The sequence below is a fragment of the Balaenoptera musculus genome, chromosome 2 (assembly GCF_009873245.2).
Source record: "Balaenoptera musculus isolate JJ_BM4_2016_0621 chromosome 2, mBalMus1.pri.v3, whole genome shotgun sequence".
Lineage (NCBI taxonomy): Eukaryota > Metazoa > Chordata > Mammalia > Artiodactyla > Balaenopteridae > Balaenoptera > Balaenoptera musculus.
This window is the reverse complement of record NC_045786.1, coordinates 50,834,817-50,852,752: the sequence shown is the minus strand read 5'-3', so window position 1 is coordinate 50,852,752 and position 17,936 is coordinate 50,834,817. Positions and strand designations below refer to the sequence as shown.

The window sequence follows — 17,936 nt, the reverse complement described above, 5'->3', positions numbered from 1 at the left end:
GGACCCTTAGGCAGTATAACCAATGGGTAAGAGTGTGTTCTGGGGTCAGGACAAGTTCCAGCCCTGTGGCTTGGGCAGGTCACTTAATTCTATTTCCTCATCTGCAAAATGTGAGTAGTGACAGTTTCTGTCTCATGAAGTTGTGTGAGTAGTAATGAGGAATTCTGGTAAAGCTTTTAGCCTGATGCCTGGGCTGGGTAAATGCTTAGAATGTGTCAGCTTTTCTCTGTCTCTGCTGAAGCCTTGCACTGCTTGACATATGAATTTATTTTGTTCATTCATTCATTCGTTGATTCACTCAGCATGTCTTCTTTGGGTCTGTACCATGTGCTGCCAGATGTGTGCTAATGAGATGAGGAGGCGATAAGACACAGCTGCTGCCCCCCAGGAGTTCAGGATCGAGGGGCGAGGGGGTGGGAGGTGAGACACATGGGACTGTCAGCCACGGGACCAGTTAGGTTGGAGCACTCTTAGAACCCATCAGGGTTCTTCCTGCTGGGAATGGAGAAAAGGAGGAAAGACTTCACAAGGGTGGGGAAGAATATGGCAGGTGATTTCCTGGCTCTCTGTTAAGATAATTTAGCCCTGGTCCCTTCCCTGGCCTGAGTGCTCTTGAGGGCAGGCAGCAGGTCATTCTCCCTGTCCATGCTCTGTCTCCAGTAGGGGTGAACGGCCTGCAGGGAGGTGGGCCTGGAGCAGGGCCAGCGAGGTCACCGAGTGTCTGTGGACTATGGGTAGTCAGGTGCAGACAGGGAAAAGTGAGGGGCAGGAGCTAAATAAATGTGGAGCTGTGTCGTAGGGGTTTTAGTCCTGAAGGGAGTGAGGTATGGTTTAAGTCAAGATCTGTGTTTTCAGAAGATTTTGCAAGTGTGTTGAGCATGAAAAAGATTATAGTCAAGAAGACCTTCTAGGAACTATTGCAGCTGTCCAACTGAGAGAGGAAGAGGATAAAACAAGGCAGTGGCATTGAGGGTGAAAAGAAAGAATTCACTCTGGAAAAGCCACATTTGCCATTTTTAGTTTGTCTAATCAGTTCTTTGTAAATATGCACTGTGAGCACTAAATAATTACAGCAAAGACCATCTCCACCACAGATGGTTGGTTGATTATCTGTGTGACTTTTCAGAATTATTTTCTGAATAATCAATATATGCCCAAGGTATAAAATCCAGAATTAACCATTTATATGTTTCCTTTTTCATGCTAATATTAGCATGCTACCATACTGATGTGCATCTTGCTTTTTTCTCTTAACAGTACATTTTAGAGTTGTTTAATACCAATGAAAATTGAGTTGCTCCATTTTTTTTGTTTTTTTTTTTAACCACAGATTGTGTTATTTTTAAAACTTTTTATTGTGAGGTAATTTTAGACCTAAAGAAGAGTTACAAAAATAGTACAGAAAGTATACACTTTTTACCCAGCTTCCTTCTCTGTTCACATCTTACATTATCAAAGTCAGGAAATTACTGTGGTATGATATTAACTAACATACATTCAGATTTCACCAGTTTCCTCACTATTCTCCCTTTTCTGTACCAGGGTCCCATTTTGCATTTAGTTGTCAGGTCTCCTTTGTCTCCTCCCATCTGTGGCAGTTCCTCAGTCTTTCTGGGTCTTTCATGACCTTGACACTTGAAGAGTACCAGTTTGGGTTTGTCTGATGTTTTCTCAGTGCTTGGATTGGGGTTATGCATTATCAAGGAGACCACAGATGTGCCGTGGTCTTATTACTGGTGCTGTTACTCTCAGTCACCTGGTTAGGGTGGTGTCTTGCAGTCTTCTCCACTGTAACTTACTGGTTTTCCTTTTGTTATTACTTTTGAGTTGATCTGCATCCGAGTATCCTGATCCCAAGCGCTACTGACATCTGGGGCTGGATCATTCTTTGTTGTGGGGTTGTTTTGTGCCCAGTAGGATGTTTAGTCTCTACCAACTATAAGTCAGGAGCATCCCCCTATTTGGGACAATAGAAAAAAGTCTTCAGATGTTGCCAGATTCCTCTGGGGCGGGGCAGAGGGTGTGTGTGCAAAATTGTCCCCAACTGAAAGCCATTAATGTATAAGGTAAATACCTAGAAGTGGGTTAAAGTTCATTTTTGCACATATATATTTTTTTGTAGTTTTATTCACCTGTAGCACAATGTGAAATACACAGAAAAGTGCTCAAATCATAAATGTACAGTCACATTCATTTTTCACAAACTGAACACACCAGCATAACTAGCATGAAGAAGTACAGCGTTTCAACAATTCCAGCAGCCCCCCAAAGCCCCCTTCTGTTCACTAACCCCCAGCGATAATTACTATCTTACTTTCTGATCCCACAGATTAGTGTGCCTGTCTTTGAACTTTATGTGAAATCAGGTTCATGCCTCCACTGTTGATAGGTGTTGCCAGATTGACCTCCCACAAGAGCTTATCTGTTTACCATCCCACAAACACCACTTGGAAGTGCCCGATTCCCACACCTTCTTCCAGTCTATCTGAGCTGTGCCAATCTGAATATTCAAGAAATGAGCCTGTTGCAAGTTGAATGGCATTTCTCTTGTAATAAGTTTGAGCATTTCTTCATATATTAAAAATCCAGTTGTGTTCTCTTTTCTGTGAACTGTCTTCTTAAATCTTTTTTATATTGTATTATTGATTTTTTTTTAGTAAGGTGTTAGAAGTTTTAATTACTAAGGAAATTGGCTCTTTAGCTGAAATATGAGTTGCAAATGTTCTTTTTTTCCAGTTTATTTGTTTTTTATTTTGTTTATCATATTTTATGTCAGGCAGAAGTGTGCATGTGTGTGTGTGAGTGTAAAGTGAAATATATCAATCTCTTCTTAAGGCTTCTGGTTTTGTGCCATGTTTAGAAAGGTCTTTCCCGCTCCTAAACTGTAAATAAATTTAATTCTCATGGCTTCTTCTAGTACTTTTATGGTTTAATTTTTACGTTTAAATCCTTAATCCAGCAGTCATTTATTTTAGGGTAAGGTGTGAGGTAGGGGTCCAACCTCACTTTCCTTCCAGATGGCTACTCAGGTGGCTCCATACCATTTATTGAATAATTCATTTCTCCCCATAAACTTGAAATGCCATCTTTATAATATACATTTCTGTATGTCTTATTTTTTTAATATATTTTTATATTTCTTTAATATTTCTGGATTTTCCAGTCTGTTCCACTAGTGTAATCATGTACCTCTTAATATTTACATACTGTGGCTTTATAAAATATTTTAATACACTAAACATATGCTTTTTCACAATTTTACTGGCTATTATTTCTTGTTTATTTTTCCATATGGTCTTTAGAATCTGATTGTTTAATTCTAAATTGCATTGGTATTTTAAATTCTGTTACATTAGTTTATAGGTTAACTTAGGGAAAAATATATAATTTTATACTTTAAGTCTTTCTACATAGTGTTCCTTTACATCCATTCAAGATGACTTCCCTCCCTGACTCAGGGGAATTTTAAAGTTTTTTTTTTTTAATGTAGATCTTACAAGTTTCTTAATATATTTATTCCTATGGAATGTTTTTTTCCTATTTAATGGGTCTTTTATTCCATTATATCTTTGAAATTGGTTGTATTTTGTATTCATAAAGAGCTTTGATTACAGTATCTTAGTTTTATACTTACCCATCTTACTGAATTATTTTAGAGATTATAACAGTTGAGTCATTTGGGTTTTCTAGTTATATAACTCCATATTAGCCCCTAATTCTTTCTCTCACCTAAAATAACACTAAGAGTTGTGATAATGGACACCCTTTTCTTCTTCCTGACTTTAATAAGAATGCTTCTGATGTTTCCCCATGAGATAGATATTTTATCAAGTTAAGGAAATATCCATTTATTTATATTTTATTTTGTTAATAGTTTTAATAAGAGATCGTGATTGAATTTTATTAAATGTCTTTTTAGCATCCATGGAGAGATCTGGATGATTATTATGGTTTATCCAGTCATTTTATCCCCCCAAAGAGCCAACTCTTATATTTTTCTATGGTTTTTCTGTTTCCTAAATAATAAATTTCTCCTTTTATCTTTATTAATTTATTCTGTTTTCTTATAGATTTATATTGTCCCCTTTCAAACTTCTTGAAATGGATGCTTATTTTCTTCTTGTTTATTAATATTAGTATTTGAGACTCTGAATACTCCTTAAAGCACTCCATTTGTCACGATATCTATGTTTTCACCTTTATTATTTTCTTCTTTATCTGCAACTTTGGTTATAACTTTCCCTTTGACCCAGGAGTTGCTTAAACTGAGATTCTATCACTTTTACTGCATTCTATGGATTCAAAGCAAGCCACTTGTTTCATGCCAAGGGGAAGGTGTTACACAAGGGCATGAATATCAGGAGACAGGGATATTGAAGCCATATTAGAAGACTCTCTCCTACTACTAAGTCAGGGAACTCTTTATTCTACATGGTATATCTACTACATCAGCTATTTTCTTCTCAAATGTTGCCTCTGTCCCATTCTTTCTATTCTCTTTTCCCAGGACTATGATTAGACACATCCGTCAGTATTTCTCACTCTGTCTATCATATCTCTTAACCCACTTATTTATTTCCCTCCTCCTTTTCTCTCCATGCTGCATTCTGTATAATTTCTTCATATCTATTTCCTAGTCACTAAATCTCTCTTTCAGTGGTGCCAAAAACCATTGATTTTCTTCAACAATTATATATTTGATTTTTTAAAGTTCTTTCTAGGTTTTTTTTCAAATTTGCCTGATCATATTCAATAGTATCTTGCTGCTAGCTTGTTTATGTGATCTCATCTTCTATTTTTTAAGACATTTTATAGAGTTATTGTATATTCAGTATCTGATAACTCTATTATCAAAACACTTTGAGAATTTAAATCTTTTGCTTGTTGTTTCTGCCATCTGTCACTCATGTTTCCATGCTTGATTGTGAGTTTACATTTTATTGATGATAACCATGAAATTCTGAGAGCCTGAGCGGTGGTTGCTTTTCTTCAGGGAGAATTTATATTTATCTCAGTGAAAGCCAGGAGATGCCACCAATCCTTCTAGGACTGGTAAACACTCTTCCAGATTCCCTGGTTTAATCTGGGTGTCTCAGGTAGAGCTTGTGACCTTGCCGCCAGCCCAAAACTTATTCTCCCAACTCTAGTTTCAGGATCAGTGCCGGCCCTCAGGGAAATGCACCCCTTGTATGTGCTTACCACAGATTGGAATATGTTTGTAAGTAAGTATAAATATAGCCATGTGTGTATTTTGTATTTGCTTCCTTGAATAGTTCTTTTTACTTCTGATGAGCTCAGCAATAAGAATTGTGTTTTATTACAACACCTCACTATTTGTATAGTGGAGGAGCAGCCCAGCCTCCCTCAGGGTATCTATTCTGACATTTGCCGGAAGCAAAAGTGCCTCAGGCACACTTCTCTTTAGAGTTTCTACTGTTTCCTAATCCATGAACATGATGAAATGAATGCATTTCCACCTCCAATCCCTTCCTTTCCATTCCCTCCACCACTCAATTTTATTCTTTTTCTTAGTGGTTAACATTTTACCTTTAAAAGTTCTTATATCTCAGTTATGTTTATCTGTTATGTTTTCTCCTCCCCCAGCTAGAAAAGATGACGAAATTGGGACAATCTCCTATTGCCCCCACCCCACTGCACCTTCTTTTCCAGCCTGTTCTTATCAATATTATTTCTGCCTCACCTGAGGTATATCATCTGCATTCTGTTCTCCAGCTTCAATCCTCCATTGTTTTTGTTGGATGCTTTGATCAGTGCTCACTTCCCATCCTTTTATCATGAATTTTCCATCCATTTCTTTGTTGACAGAAGTTCATCCTTTAGTATTTTCTACAAAAGAGGATTTAACTCTTTATATGTTCAAAAATGTTTTTCTGTTACCTAAATACTTGAGCAACAGTTTAGTTGCTAGTAACTTCTTGGGTCACATTTTGTTTCCTTGTGTCTTTCTAAACATTACTCTACTGCCTTCTGGCAGTGAATGCTGCTGTAGAGAAATGTGCTTGTAGCCTAATATCTTTTCCCATCATCCGTGACCTGCTTTCTTTATTTTTTTGGGGGGGAGGAGGGTGGGCTGGCTGCCTAAAATATCTTTTTGCTTTATCTCTGAGATCCAGTAACTTTATTGGAACATGCCTCTGTGTTCATCATTCTTTGCCTTTTTTCCTGGAACAGGGCTTTGCTTTTCAATCTGAGACTGAGATCTTCTTTCATTTCAGGATAGGTCTTGAATTTATATTCAAATACCTCTCCTGTTACATTACTTTAGTTCTCTTCTTTAGGAGTCCCATGCTTCTGACCCAGCTTGGGGTCCTTGACCTCCACAATCATCTACCTCCTCACTGGAAAAGTGGAAAAATAGAGAAAGTCCATCCTGCCTGCTTCGTACTTATGCTTATGTCAGCTCTCCTTTATGTGTCTTCCATATCTGTCATTTCCTCTTAATTGTTTTGAATTATTTGTTCATTTCTATTTTTATTGTATGCACTTTTTCTCAATCATCAACTCCATGTACCTCCCTGTGTGTTCAGTAGTGTGTCTTTTCTTCATGCTGCTTTCACTTTAGTTATCATTGGTCATCTGATTTTATTTTCTGTTACATTTCTTGATCAAATTCTTATAGCTCATATTTTATCTCTTTTGACATGACTGTCTTTTCCCTTAGTTCTTGTGTATTTGCTTTTTGCAAATGCAAAAAAAAAGACACAATTACTGTGTTTTTAAAACATTAATAGTACTATGCTTGCACATTATTTTTAGCCATTCCATGATCATATTGTCTGATGAGTATTCTTCACCTGCTTTCTCCCTCCTGTTTCTTCTCCCTTTTTTATTTATAGTATCTTAGTATAGATCCTATACTGCTTCTTTTCTACTATTGTTCACCTCTGAGTTATTCCTGGACCAGATATTTATAGGATGTTCACGTCAGGGAGAAGGAGGGCTACTTCCAGGCTATTGGAAACTCTCCTTATGAGAGGACTGTGTGTGTGTGTGTGTGTGTGTGTGTGTGTGTGTGTGTGTGTGTGTCCCAACTTACAGGGACTGCTCACCATGCAGAGACTCTCTCCTGCTTTGAGGTATGACCTCCTGCACATATGGTTTATCCTTATATTTCCTTGTGAAGCTGTGATTTCCCTGCTTTTACCTTGAGATAAGTTGAGTCCAGATAACCTTACATCACCGTCTAAGCATTTATTTACTTATTTAATAGTTTTATTGAATTATAATATGCATACAGAAAAGTAAACAAATCCCTAAGTTTAGAGCTTGATTAGTTTTTATAAAGTGAATGCACCTGTGTAGGCACCACATGGGTCAAGAACCAGAATACGAACCTTGATAAGTAAACTCCCAGTCCTGTGTTTCTGACCCAGCTCAGAGCCCTTGGTGTCCACAAACATCTGCCTCCTCATTGGAAAAGTGGGAAATATACAAACAGCTCATGCAGCTCAATATCAAAAAAAACAAACAACACAATCAAAAGGGCAGAAGATCTAAATAGACATTTCACCAAAGAAGAAACACAGATGGCCAAAAAGCACATGAAAAGATGCTCAACATCACTATTATTATTAGAGAAATGCAAATCAAAATTACAATGAGTTATCACCTCACACTGGTCAGAATGGCCATCATTAAAAAATCTACAAGCAATAAATGCTGAAGAGGATGTGGAGAAAAGGGAACCCTCCTACACTGTTGGTGGGAATGTAAATTAGTATAACCATTATGGAGAACAGTCTGGAGGTTCCTTACAAAACTAAATATAGAACTACCATATGATCCAGCAATCCCACTCCCGGGCATATATCCGGAGAAAACCATAATTCGAAAAGATACATGCACCCCAATGTTCACTGCAGCACTGTTTACAATAGCCAAGGCATGGAAGCAACCTAAATGTCCATTGACGGAGGAATGGATAAAGAAGATATATATATACACACACAGTGGAATATTACTCAGCCATAAAAAGAACAAAATAGAGACTTCCCTGGTGGCGCAGTGGTTAAGAATCTACCTGTCAAGGCAGGGGACACGGGTTCGATCCCTGGTCTGGGAAGATCCCACATGCCGTGGAGCAAGTAAGCCTGTGTGCCACAACTACTGAAGCCCACGCGCCTAGAGCCCGTGCTCTGCAACAAAGAGAAGCCACCGCAATGAGAAGCCCATGCACTGCAACAAAGAGTAGCCCCCACTCAACGCAACTAGAGAAAGCCCACGTGCAGCAACGAAGACCCAACGCAACCAAAAAAAAAAAAAAAGAACAAAATAATGCCATTTGCAGCAACATGGATGGGCCTAGAGATTGTCATACTGAATGAAGTCAGACAGAGAAAGCCAAATATCATATGATATGGCTTATGTGTAGAATCTAAAAAAAAAAAATGGTACAAGTGAACTTATTTACAAAACAGAAATACAGTCACAGGTGTAGAAAATAAACTTATGGTTACTGGGGGGAAAGGCGGGGGTGGATGAATTGGGAGATTGGGATTGACATATACACACTACTATATATAAAATAGGTAACTAATAAGGACCTACTGTATAGCACAGGGAACTCTACTCAGTACTCTGTAATGACCTATATGGGAAATGAATCTAAAAAAGAGTAGCTATATGTATATGTATAACTGATTCACTTTACTGTACACTAACACAACATTGTAAATCAACTACACTCCAATAAAAATTTTTTAAAAAAGAAAGAAAGTACTGCACATTTTGGTTCTAATTTAACAATACACACTGAACTGGGGAAACCCAAAGAATTTCACCTATGGTCGCTAATAAAGGCATGAGTCCAAGTATTGCCACTCTCTCTGCCTGCATCTTGCCTTGGCCTCCCTGAGTGAGCCCTTAAGACTTGCTACTAACTATTGCAGGACCTATGAGTAATAAACTCACCTACTTCAAAAAAAGAAAATGAAAAAAAAAAGTGGGAAAAAATAGAGAAAGCCCTGCCTCCCAGGGCTGTCATGAGCCTCAGGATGACAGATGTCAGAGCACTTTGTCATTTGTAAAGCGCGACGTGAATGCCAGCTATCCATCTAGAAGTCATCACAGTGACAAGCACTGGTGTTGTCCACCCATTTGTTCAGCTGTGAAAATGAATCACAGAAAGGCAGTTTACTTGGCTTGGGCGCACAGAGCAATGCTGGTGGCCAAGCTGAAGTCAGAGGCTACAGCTTTACAGTCACCTTTTATGCTTATCCTCATTGTCTGTTTTTAAACTGACTCCCAACACTATAGTTTTCTCTTACTCATTTTTGAACTTCATATAAATGGAGTCATATAGTATCCCATTGTTCTAATAGACCATAATTTACCTGTTCTGCTGTTGAAAGGTGCATGGGTTTTTTCCATCTTGGGAACTAATACAAATACTGTGGCTGTGAACATTCTTGACAATGTTTTTGGTGAACGTACACACACATTTCTGTTTGATACAAACCTAGGAGTGGAATTGCTGGTATTGCATGTCTTCAGCTTTAGTCAGTACTATCAAAGAGTTTTCCAAAGTTGTGGAACTAAGAATCTCATTATCAGTTTATGAGACACTTGGTATTCTCACATCCTTGCTGACACTTGGTATTCTCCATCTCTTTCGTTCTAGCCATTTTGGTCGGTGTGAAGAGGTAGCTGGTTGGTTTTGTTTGTTTGTTTTTGTTTCTTAGCTGGTTGGTTTTAATTTGCTTTTCTCTGATGACTAATGAAACTGAGCATCTTTTCATGTTTTCTGGCCATCCTATATGTTTATATATCCTTTTATGTGAAATGTTTGTTCACATCTTTTGCCCATTCTTCTATTGGGTCTTTTTCTTAATTGCTCAGTAGGAGTTTTAGGGTTTTATTTTATATATATTCTGGATACAAATCTTTGTTGGTTCTGTGCCTTACAAATCTCTCTCCCAATGCAAACATCTCTCAGTTTCTTACAGTTGTCTTTGATAAACAGAAGTCCTTCATTTTGGGACTTCCCTGGTGGTCCAGTGGTTAAGAATCCGCCTGCCAATGCAGGGGACACGGGTTAAATCCCTGGTCTGGGAAGATCCCACATACCGCGGGGCAACTAAGCCTGTGCATCACAACTACTGAGCCAGTGCTCTAGAGCCCACAAGCAGCAACTACTGAGCCCATGCACCACAACTACTGAAGCCCGCACACTCTGGCGCCTGCGTGCCAAAACTACAGAGCCCGCGTGCTGCAACTACTGAAGCCTGCACACCTAGAGCCCGTGCTCTGCCACAAGAGAAGCCACCGCGATGAGAAGCCTGCGCACTGCAACAAAGTAGCCCCTGCTCGCCGCAACCAGAGAAAAGCCTGAGCGCAACAATGAAGACCCAGCGCAGCCAAAAAAAAAAAAAGTTCTTCATTTTAACATTTCCCTACTCCAGCTCATTTTAATATTTAATATTAAATAGTATAATTAATAGTATAATTAGTATAATAGTATAATAAATAGTATAATTAAATAGTATAATTCATCAAATTTTTTCCTTTATGGCTAGTACTTTCTTTGTTCTGTTTAAGAAATCTTTGCCTGACCTCATTCTCCTTTTCTTTGATGATTAGAAAAGTTACGAGAAAACACTGTCTATAAAGCTCACACACCACTGTCTTCCTCTCTCCTAAGGGGCAATTAGGTCTCCTAATCCTAAACACTCCTACCCCATAAATTCACCTCCTGGGCCTGCCTTGTCTCATGAATACATGTCCACACACTGACACCATGCTCTGGAAGAGCTCTTAGGTCAAAGTGCATGAAATCACACACTTAACAAGGTGCCGTTGGTCTTTATGGGGACCAGCTGGTGCTGTGCTCCAGCCACTAATCCTGTTACCACTCCATTGAGAGGCGGACAATAATGGGAATGTGGAGGCTTTTCTGAACCCAAATGTGCAAAATTCCACTCGACTCATCAATTTCTTTAGGGGCACAGAGCAGCTCTGACATACTTGAAAAATGAAAAAGGGCTGTGGGCTGTTCTGAGCTCATTGTCAAGCCTGCGGTTCTGCTTTCCCTCCCTTTGCGCCTTTGTTTCTGTCCCTTCAACATCTAAACATTTTCCAACTTTGGACAGCACAGTTGCGCGTCTCCTCTGCGCAGATGTTCGCGATTACTTGGAACAGCGGCCTCTGTACTGAGTCCTCACACCCTCGTGAGCCCCGCAGGGACTGCCCTGAGCTGTGTGTGGGGACCCTGCCTGAGGTGTACCCTCCGGTCCACGGCCGCACCCTGGAGGATGGAGCCCTCAGGCACTGTCGCCATGATTGGGTCTGGCATCCCGGAAGTACTGTCTTTCAGAGAGCCTTAAGTACATCTGTTCTCAATTTTCAGACCACAAGGCAAGGATTTGGGTGCAAGGAGTTTATCTGGGAAGTGATCCCAGGAAGCACTGTGAGGGGGCAGGGAAATGAGGGGCGATCAAGCAAGGTGCACTGATGCGCGGACAACAGACCACCCCTGGGACCTTGCCAGATGTGTGGACCTTGCCTCAGAACCATTCCACCCAGGGACGGGTGTCCAGCTCCCAGCCATTGTGGTCAAGGGTTGCTCCGTGGCCAGAGAATGGCTTCTAGCAGGCAGATCAGGGAAGCAGCAGGCCATGTGGGGGCACGGTGTCTGCCCTGAGTCCTGCAGGGGAGACCGAGGCAGATGGGGAGGACACCGGCCATGTCTGCTTCAGTTATTTTGATAAAGTGTCTCATTCTGAGTACTTTACCCATGTCCAAGTTTCCCATTAATACAATTGGGAAAATGGGAGTCTGTGTTTTTAAATGCTCTTTCCTGTTTTAGTAGAATTATTTTAATTGTATATTCATGGATGGTAAGACATTCTCTAGGTGAAATACTGTAAGAAATCACAGGTGGCTCAGCGGAGCTAGCAAGCAGGTGACCTCGGGGAGGATTGAAGTTTGCCTCTTTAACCCCAGGGCAGCCCTGAGCCTACATCACCTGTTGGGTTCTCACTCCTGAGGCCGCATAGCAGCTGCACCAGCCTCAGCTCCAGAGCGAGCCCGCCCTGAGGAGGCTTGGTTGCTGAGGTTCTTTTCCCATGCGCTCTGTACGACCGGTAGGAATCTGCCTTGTACCTTCCTACATTGAATGTATCTGCTTGTTAAGGGCTCCCAGGCTCCAGCCTACATCGGATGCCTCCTAGGCCCTCAATAGCTAGTGCAGGAACTGCTGAGCTCAACCCCCAGGAGGTGAGCCCTCCTAGGAGTAAATGCATGGAATTTTGTTGAGCTAAATGAACTAGTTGAAATGATGCATCTATTTTTTTTGATATCCAGATACATGACCCTCCTTCTTCTCATGTTTCAAATCCCAAATCCAAACCGGTCAGGGGGCCCCACCTTCCGGCCCCATTGTGACCTGTGTGCAGAGTTCTCGGCAGTCACGTTCCTTCCCTTGTCAGCAGCATCTGATGTGCGCTGGACTGTGGTGCCTGGTGGAAGGAGATACATCCTGCAAGACCAAACTGGACCCTCCCCTGGATGGCACAGAGTGTGGGGCAGACAAGGTAACCCAGCTTCTCACTGCCCCCAGCAGGCAACCCCATATCCCCTGCACATTGGCACCTCTTCTGAAAGGTGGTCCGCACTGCACTCAGGAGCCCCTGAAGCACCCCCGGGCCACCCCAGAAATGCCATGGAGCCCACTTAAGGCACAGAGGGATACGTTCAGCTCTCTGCTTTTTTTCTTATACAGGAATCATTTACTCAATATTTTTATTAAATTAACTCCTTTTGTCACATGAGTGAATTTACTTAAAACTTTTATATCAGTAGACCATAAATGGAAAAACAGGATCACTTGCCGTGCAGAAAAGGCTGTCCTAAGATGATTTTAATGAGAACAATACTAGCGGTTAAGAGCGCCAATCTTCAGCCTGATCTTCATTAACAGGAGAGACTGGCAAGTGTTAGGAGAGGTGTTCAGGACCAGCAGCCACAGCCCAAGGCTTTCTCTCTGGTCTTATTGTACGAACTGAAAGAGATGCTATGATCAGGACTATTAAGTCACATCTCCTGCCCCAGGGTTTGTGCCACACACGTTGGGAAATTATTTTAGAGGATTGGCTTTCTCTTATCCTCAGAAAGAGCCAAGGTTCTCCCACGTGGCACCAGCTGTGTCATCTCCAAGCACCAATCCCAACCCTGAAGTTCAAAACTACAGAGCCAGGAAATAACTGCCTTCCAGAAAGAGACTCGCATTAAACAGTTTGCAGAAGATAGGTTTCTCCATGAGAAAAGGTAGGTTTCTCCCATCCTTTAGAAGATAGGTTTAGAAGATAGGTTTCTCCCATCCTATTTCTGGGAATTTAGAGAACCTCCACTGAACACATTCACGTGGAAGTTTAGGGCAAAATCCAAACCCCAGAGCCATAGGTGTGTCAGGTTGGATATGGAAGGAATGTCACCAGAGTTAGCAAACTTACACACCCCAAAATAGTCTACTTTTGTGTAAATTACAAAAATTGGGTTTAGGAGGCGTGGTGTTTTCTCACGTGGAGGGGATCTCAGTTTTTAGTGAGTAAGCAGGTTTGCTGCCCTCCTGTGTTTCAGTGGTGCCGCGCTGGGGAGTGTGTGAACAAGACGCCCATCCCAGAGCACGTGGACGGGGACTGGAGCCTGTGGGGCACCTGGAGCATGTGCAGCCGCACGTGTGGCACGGGAGCCCGCTTCCGGCAGAGGAAATGCGACAATCCTCCGTAAGTCCCCCTGACCAGCCTTCTCCAGGGTGCCTGGATCGGGGTTTCCAAACTGCAGCTCGCATTGCCTTAGCAGAGCAGGGTCTGTCTCCCACTGTTGATTTGAGCTGAAGGAAAGTGAACTTGAACCGAAGGTCCAGGTTGCCGGGCATTGTGTGCGTCAAATGGCATCTCAGCTCAAACAGAACTCTCTCTGTAACAGACATGCAGTAAGTCCTGTGGGAAGCTGGCTACCCTCCCTTGCGTGGGCCCTGGTAGAACTGTTTCTCATCCAGCTGGAAGAGAATCCCTCCCGGCCTGCTTCCTGGCTGCCTTAGACAAGGGTTATCCCAGGGAAGCTGGCAGACCTTCGGAAAAGTGAGGCTGACCTTCAAATTGGCTATGAGCTAATCTGGGAGCAGCCTGGCTGTTGATAAGTTACAAAGCATTTGTGGGTTCCACTCTTTTGTATCCAAATATCTTTCACCTGTCCTGTTAGAACTGTTTGACAGAAAATAGTTTTTTAGTTTTGTTTCCTCATAGGCTTCCTTTTATTGACTATGATGACGCCATAATCCTTGTTCACCTCTACACATTTGCTCCAAAAAACTCAGGGCTAGATCTTATGCTTAACTGTAATAATTCCTTTATCACAGGTTTATTTTTTCTCCTTTTCTCTTGAAATTTCCCATTTTTAATGTTTCTTTAAATAATCTGTTTTACATCCTGTGTGCCATCAGCTACATCACATTAATTTTTGAAAATGAGCAAGTTATAAATCATGACTAAAAGGAAATGGTTTATATCTACAATTAAATCGTATTGATGAATAATGAGCAAACCTCTCCTGTATTTAAAAATTCTAATGCCCAAGGTATATCCCAGACCAATTAAATCACAAACTCTGCAGGTGGGGCCCAGGAATCAGATGTGCCGAATCTCTCTGGTGACTCCAATGACCAGCCAAGGTTGAGAACCTCCAGATTAAAGGAAAATTTACGCTCACAGTTTAGTCAATGTCAAGAACACTGTATTTTCTGGTAGTGCTGTAAGCATTGGCATTATGTATTGTCTTATTAAAACTTTTCCCTCCAGAACCCAGCAGAGTGCCTGACAGATAGTAGGTAGGTATTTAATCTTTTAGAAGTGAATTCTTAATTAAAAGCATAGGTGGTATATTAGGATTTTCCAGAGAGGCAGAACCAGTAGCCATATACGTATGATTTATTATCAGCTCACATGGTTATGGAGGCTGAGAAGTTCCATGATCTGCCACCTGCAAGCTGAAGGGCCAGGTGTAATTCAGTCTGAGTCTGAAGGCCTGAGGACCAGGGGAGCCCGTGATGTAAATCCCAGTCCAAGGGCAGGAGAAGATGAGAGGAGACATCACAGCCCAAACAGTGAGGCCTCCTTCTGCCTTTTGTTCTAATCAGGCCCTCAGTGGATTGGGTGATGCCCACCCACACTGGGGAGGGCAACTGCTCTAGGAGTCCACCAATCCAAATGCTAATCTCATCTGGGAATACCCTCACAAACACCCCCAGGAAGAATTTTTAGTCTCGGCATCCCATGGCCAGTCAAGTTGGTACATAAAATTTGCCATCATAGGGGCTTCCCTGGTGGCGCAGTGGTTGAGAATCTGCCTGCCAATGCAGGGGACATGGGTTCGAGCCCTGGTCTGGGAAGATCCCACATGCCGTGGAGCAACTAGGCCCGTGAGCCACAGTTACTGAGCCCGCGCGTCTGGAGCCTGTGCTCTGCAGCAAGAGAGGCCGCGATAATGAGAGGCCCGCGCACCGCGATGAAGAGTGGCCCTTGCTCGCCGCAACTGGAGAAAGCCCTCGCGTAGAAACGAAGACCCAAGACAGCCATAAATAAATAAATAAATTAAAAAAAAAAAAAAAAGGAAAAAAAAAATTTGCCATCATAGATGGGTAGATGATTAGATGATTAGAAAACCTATTTAGCTAAGTGGTGAGAGGTTAATAGTGGCGTCAGTTTTTCCATTTCTCTGTGATGATGTTAAAATAGTTCCCCCTCTCGCCCAAAGAAGAGAGCTCTGGGTTTGGAATCATGATATGGAGATTTGGGCCTGGTTTGGTTGGTTATTGGTCATGTGACCTCAAGGAAGACCCTTCCCTCTCTGGGCCTCAGCTTCCTCCATTACAGGGAGCTGGCATGGTATAGTAGAAAGAGCCAGGCTTCAAAGCCAGAACAGACAAGGCTTCAAATCCCAGGGCCACTTTTTATAGCAACAGGCAGCTGTTACCTTCCTATCCATCTAAAAATTGGAAAAATCCATGGGAATGCATGTAAAGTACATGATCTGTATTCACTACACGGCCCCTCTTGATATTAGCACCAGGAGAAGAACAGGAGCAAGACCACATGCCCTACCTCCTACCTCGCAGCACTGTTTTGAGGCTCAGAGGAGAAAGGATTTGTTAAGTTCAGAGCACAATTTGCAAAGGCTGTGGCTGTCATGGGTGCTCCATGTTTGTGATTGGAGCTCAGGTGCTCTGGCCAAGGACTGCTCTCCTTTGGCACATTACGTACATCATCCCAGGTCAGGTGACACCCAGTAGGGGAATATCTGACCCTTTAAATACCTCTGGAAGGACTCTGTGTCCCAAGATGGTCAACAATAGGATTGTGTTTAGGTGAAGGCACCCTTGCAAGAATAAGATGTTATCAATGCTGAGCAAATGTGTTAGGCACAACTTTCATGGGACCTGATTTTGTGTTTTGTGAAGATGACGTCGGCTAAGGCGCACCCACCCCTACCCCCCAGCCATGCTTCAGCTGTGCCCATTGTCCCCACCCCAGCTGCTTCCTCTGTTCTGGGCACAGGGGTGTTTTGTGATGGGAGGCTCCTAAAGACCCCTGAGTTCAGAGGGCTGAGTGAACATACCCCCCACCCTGGCCTGAACTGCTGTGGGATTTCCCGTGCTGTGTCCTCACCCCACCCCTCCAGGCCCATTGGCCCCATAAAGAGGCTGTTCTGGAAATCCCAAAGTTGTTTTAAAAACCTTCTTCCATTCCTCTACTTTATCAGGTGGCCCCCGACTGGCGGTCATGAACTTCATCTCTCCTTGTCCCTTTCCTACATCTTATCATTGAGGAATGGGGAATCTGTAGGACTACCACACGTAGACAGCTGAGGGGTTTTGTGGGTCTCAGCACATCAGGCGGTTGTGGGCTCTGACACATCCCCAGGAGGGAAGTCTTCCAGCAACACCCCATGGGGCAGGGCAACTGGAGAAGGACCCGATAGAGAACACCCTCCTCGGAGATGCCTCTCCAACATGGGGCCTTCAGTAAACCTGCACAGGGCCCTAACTCAGGGCCAGGGACCCTGCTCGGTGTATGCTTACGATAAGCAAAACCGGATAAAGTCCCCGCCCCCCTATAGGGGCATAGTCCCACCAACTGCCCTTGGTTTTCTCCTGGACACCTCAAACCTGACGGTTCCTAAGCTGCGATCTCTCCTCCCCCAAACTCCCCTCCCAGCCCACGTCCCCCTCAGTAAATAGCACCACCAGCTGTTGCATAGGTCGAGTTCAAAGCCCCTGAGTGCATGCATGTCCCCTTGTCCCCTCTCTTCCTCCTCCATGTCTGATAATGATAAGAACAGGGCACGGAGGGCCCTGTCCAGGTGCCAGGTTCCCTTCTAGACATTTGCACATAGTAAATCACCTAAATTTGTCGTAAGGGAGAGGTGTCTTTTTTGTCCCCTTTGCACATGTTAAAAACTGAATCATATGGAGGTTAGGTAACTTGCTGCAGGTCACACAGCTGGGCAACGGCGGGTCAGGTTTGGACCCAGCAGCGAGGCTCCAGTGTCCTTTTGGACGATCGGCATCAGCCTCCCTGCTTCCCACATGATCCCCCCGGCCCCCAAATTCATTCTCCACAGAAAGCCAGAGACATCCACTTACCAGTAAAGCCAATTATACCTCTTCCTGCTTCAGCCCTTTTGGTCACTCCCTGCTGCACTTAGAATGAAATCCATGCTCTTCACCATGGCCCCTGTATTAGTTTCCTGTGGCTGCCATAATAAATTACCAGCACTTGGTGTCTTTTTTTTTTTTAATTTATTTTATTTTTTATTTATTTACTTTTGGCTGTGTTGTGTCTTCATTGCTGTGCGCAGGCTTTCTCTAGTTGCGGTGAGTGGGGGCTACCCTTCGTTGCGGTGCACTGGCTTCTCATTGT

The 17,936-nt window shown here is 42.7% G+C and overlaps 1 protein-coding gene across 1 annotated transcript in view; it reads left to right on the top strand.

The window, feature by feature from the left end:
* ADAMTS17 (ADAM metallopeptidase with thrombospondin type 1 motif 17) overlaps positions 1 to 17,936 on the top strand; it is a 346,933-nt gene that overhangs the window by 201,882 nt on the left and 127,115 nt on the right. Inside the window, exons 11-12 of the mRNA XM_036844635.1 lie at positions 12,450 to 12,551; positions 13,597 to 13,742. Of these exons, the coding sequence (XP_036700530.1) occupies positions 12,450 to 12,551; positions 13,597 to 13,742 (248 nt within the window). The remainder of the gene's footprint in view (positions 1 to 12,449; positions 12,552 to 13,596; positions 13,743 to 17,936) is intronic.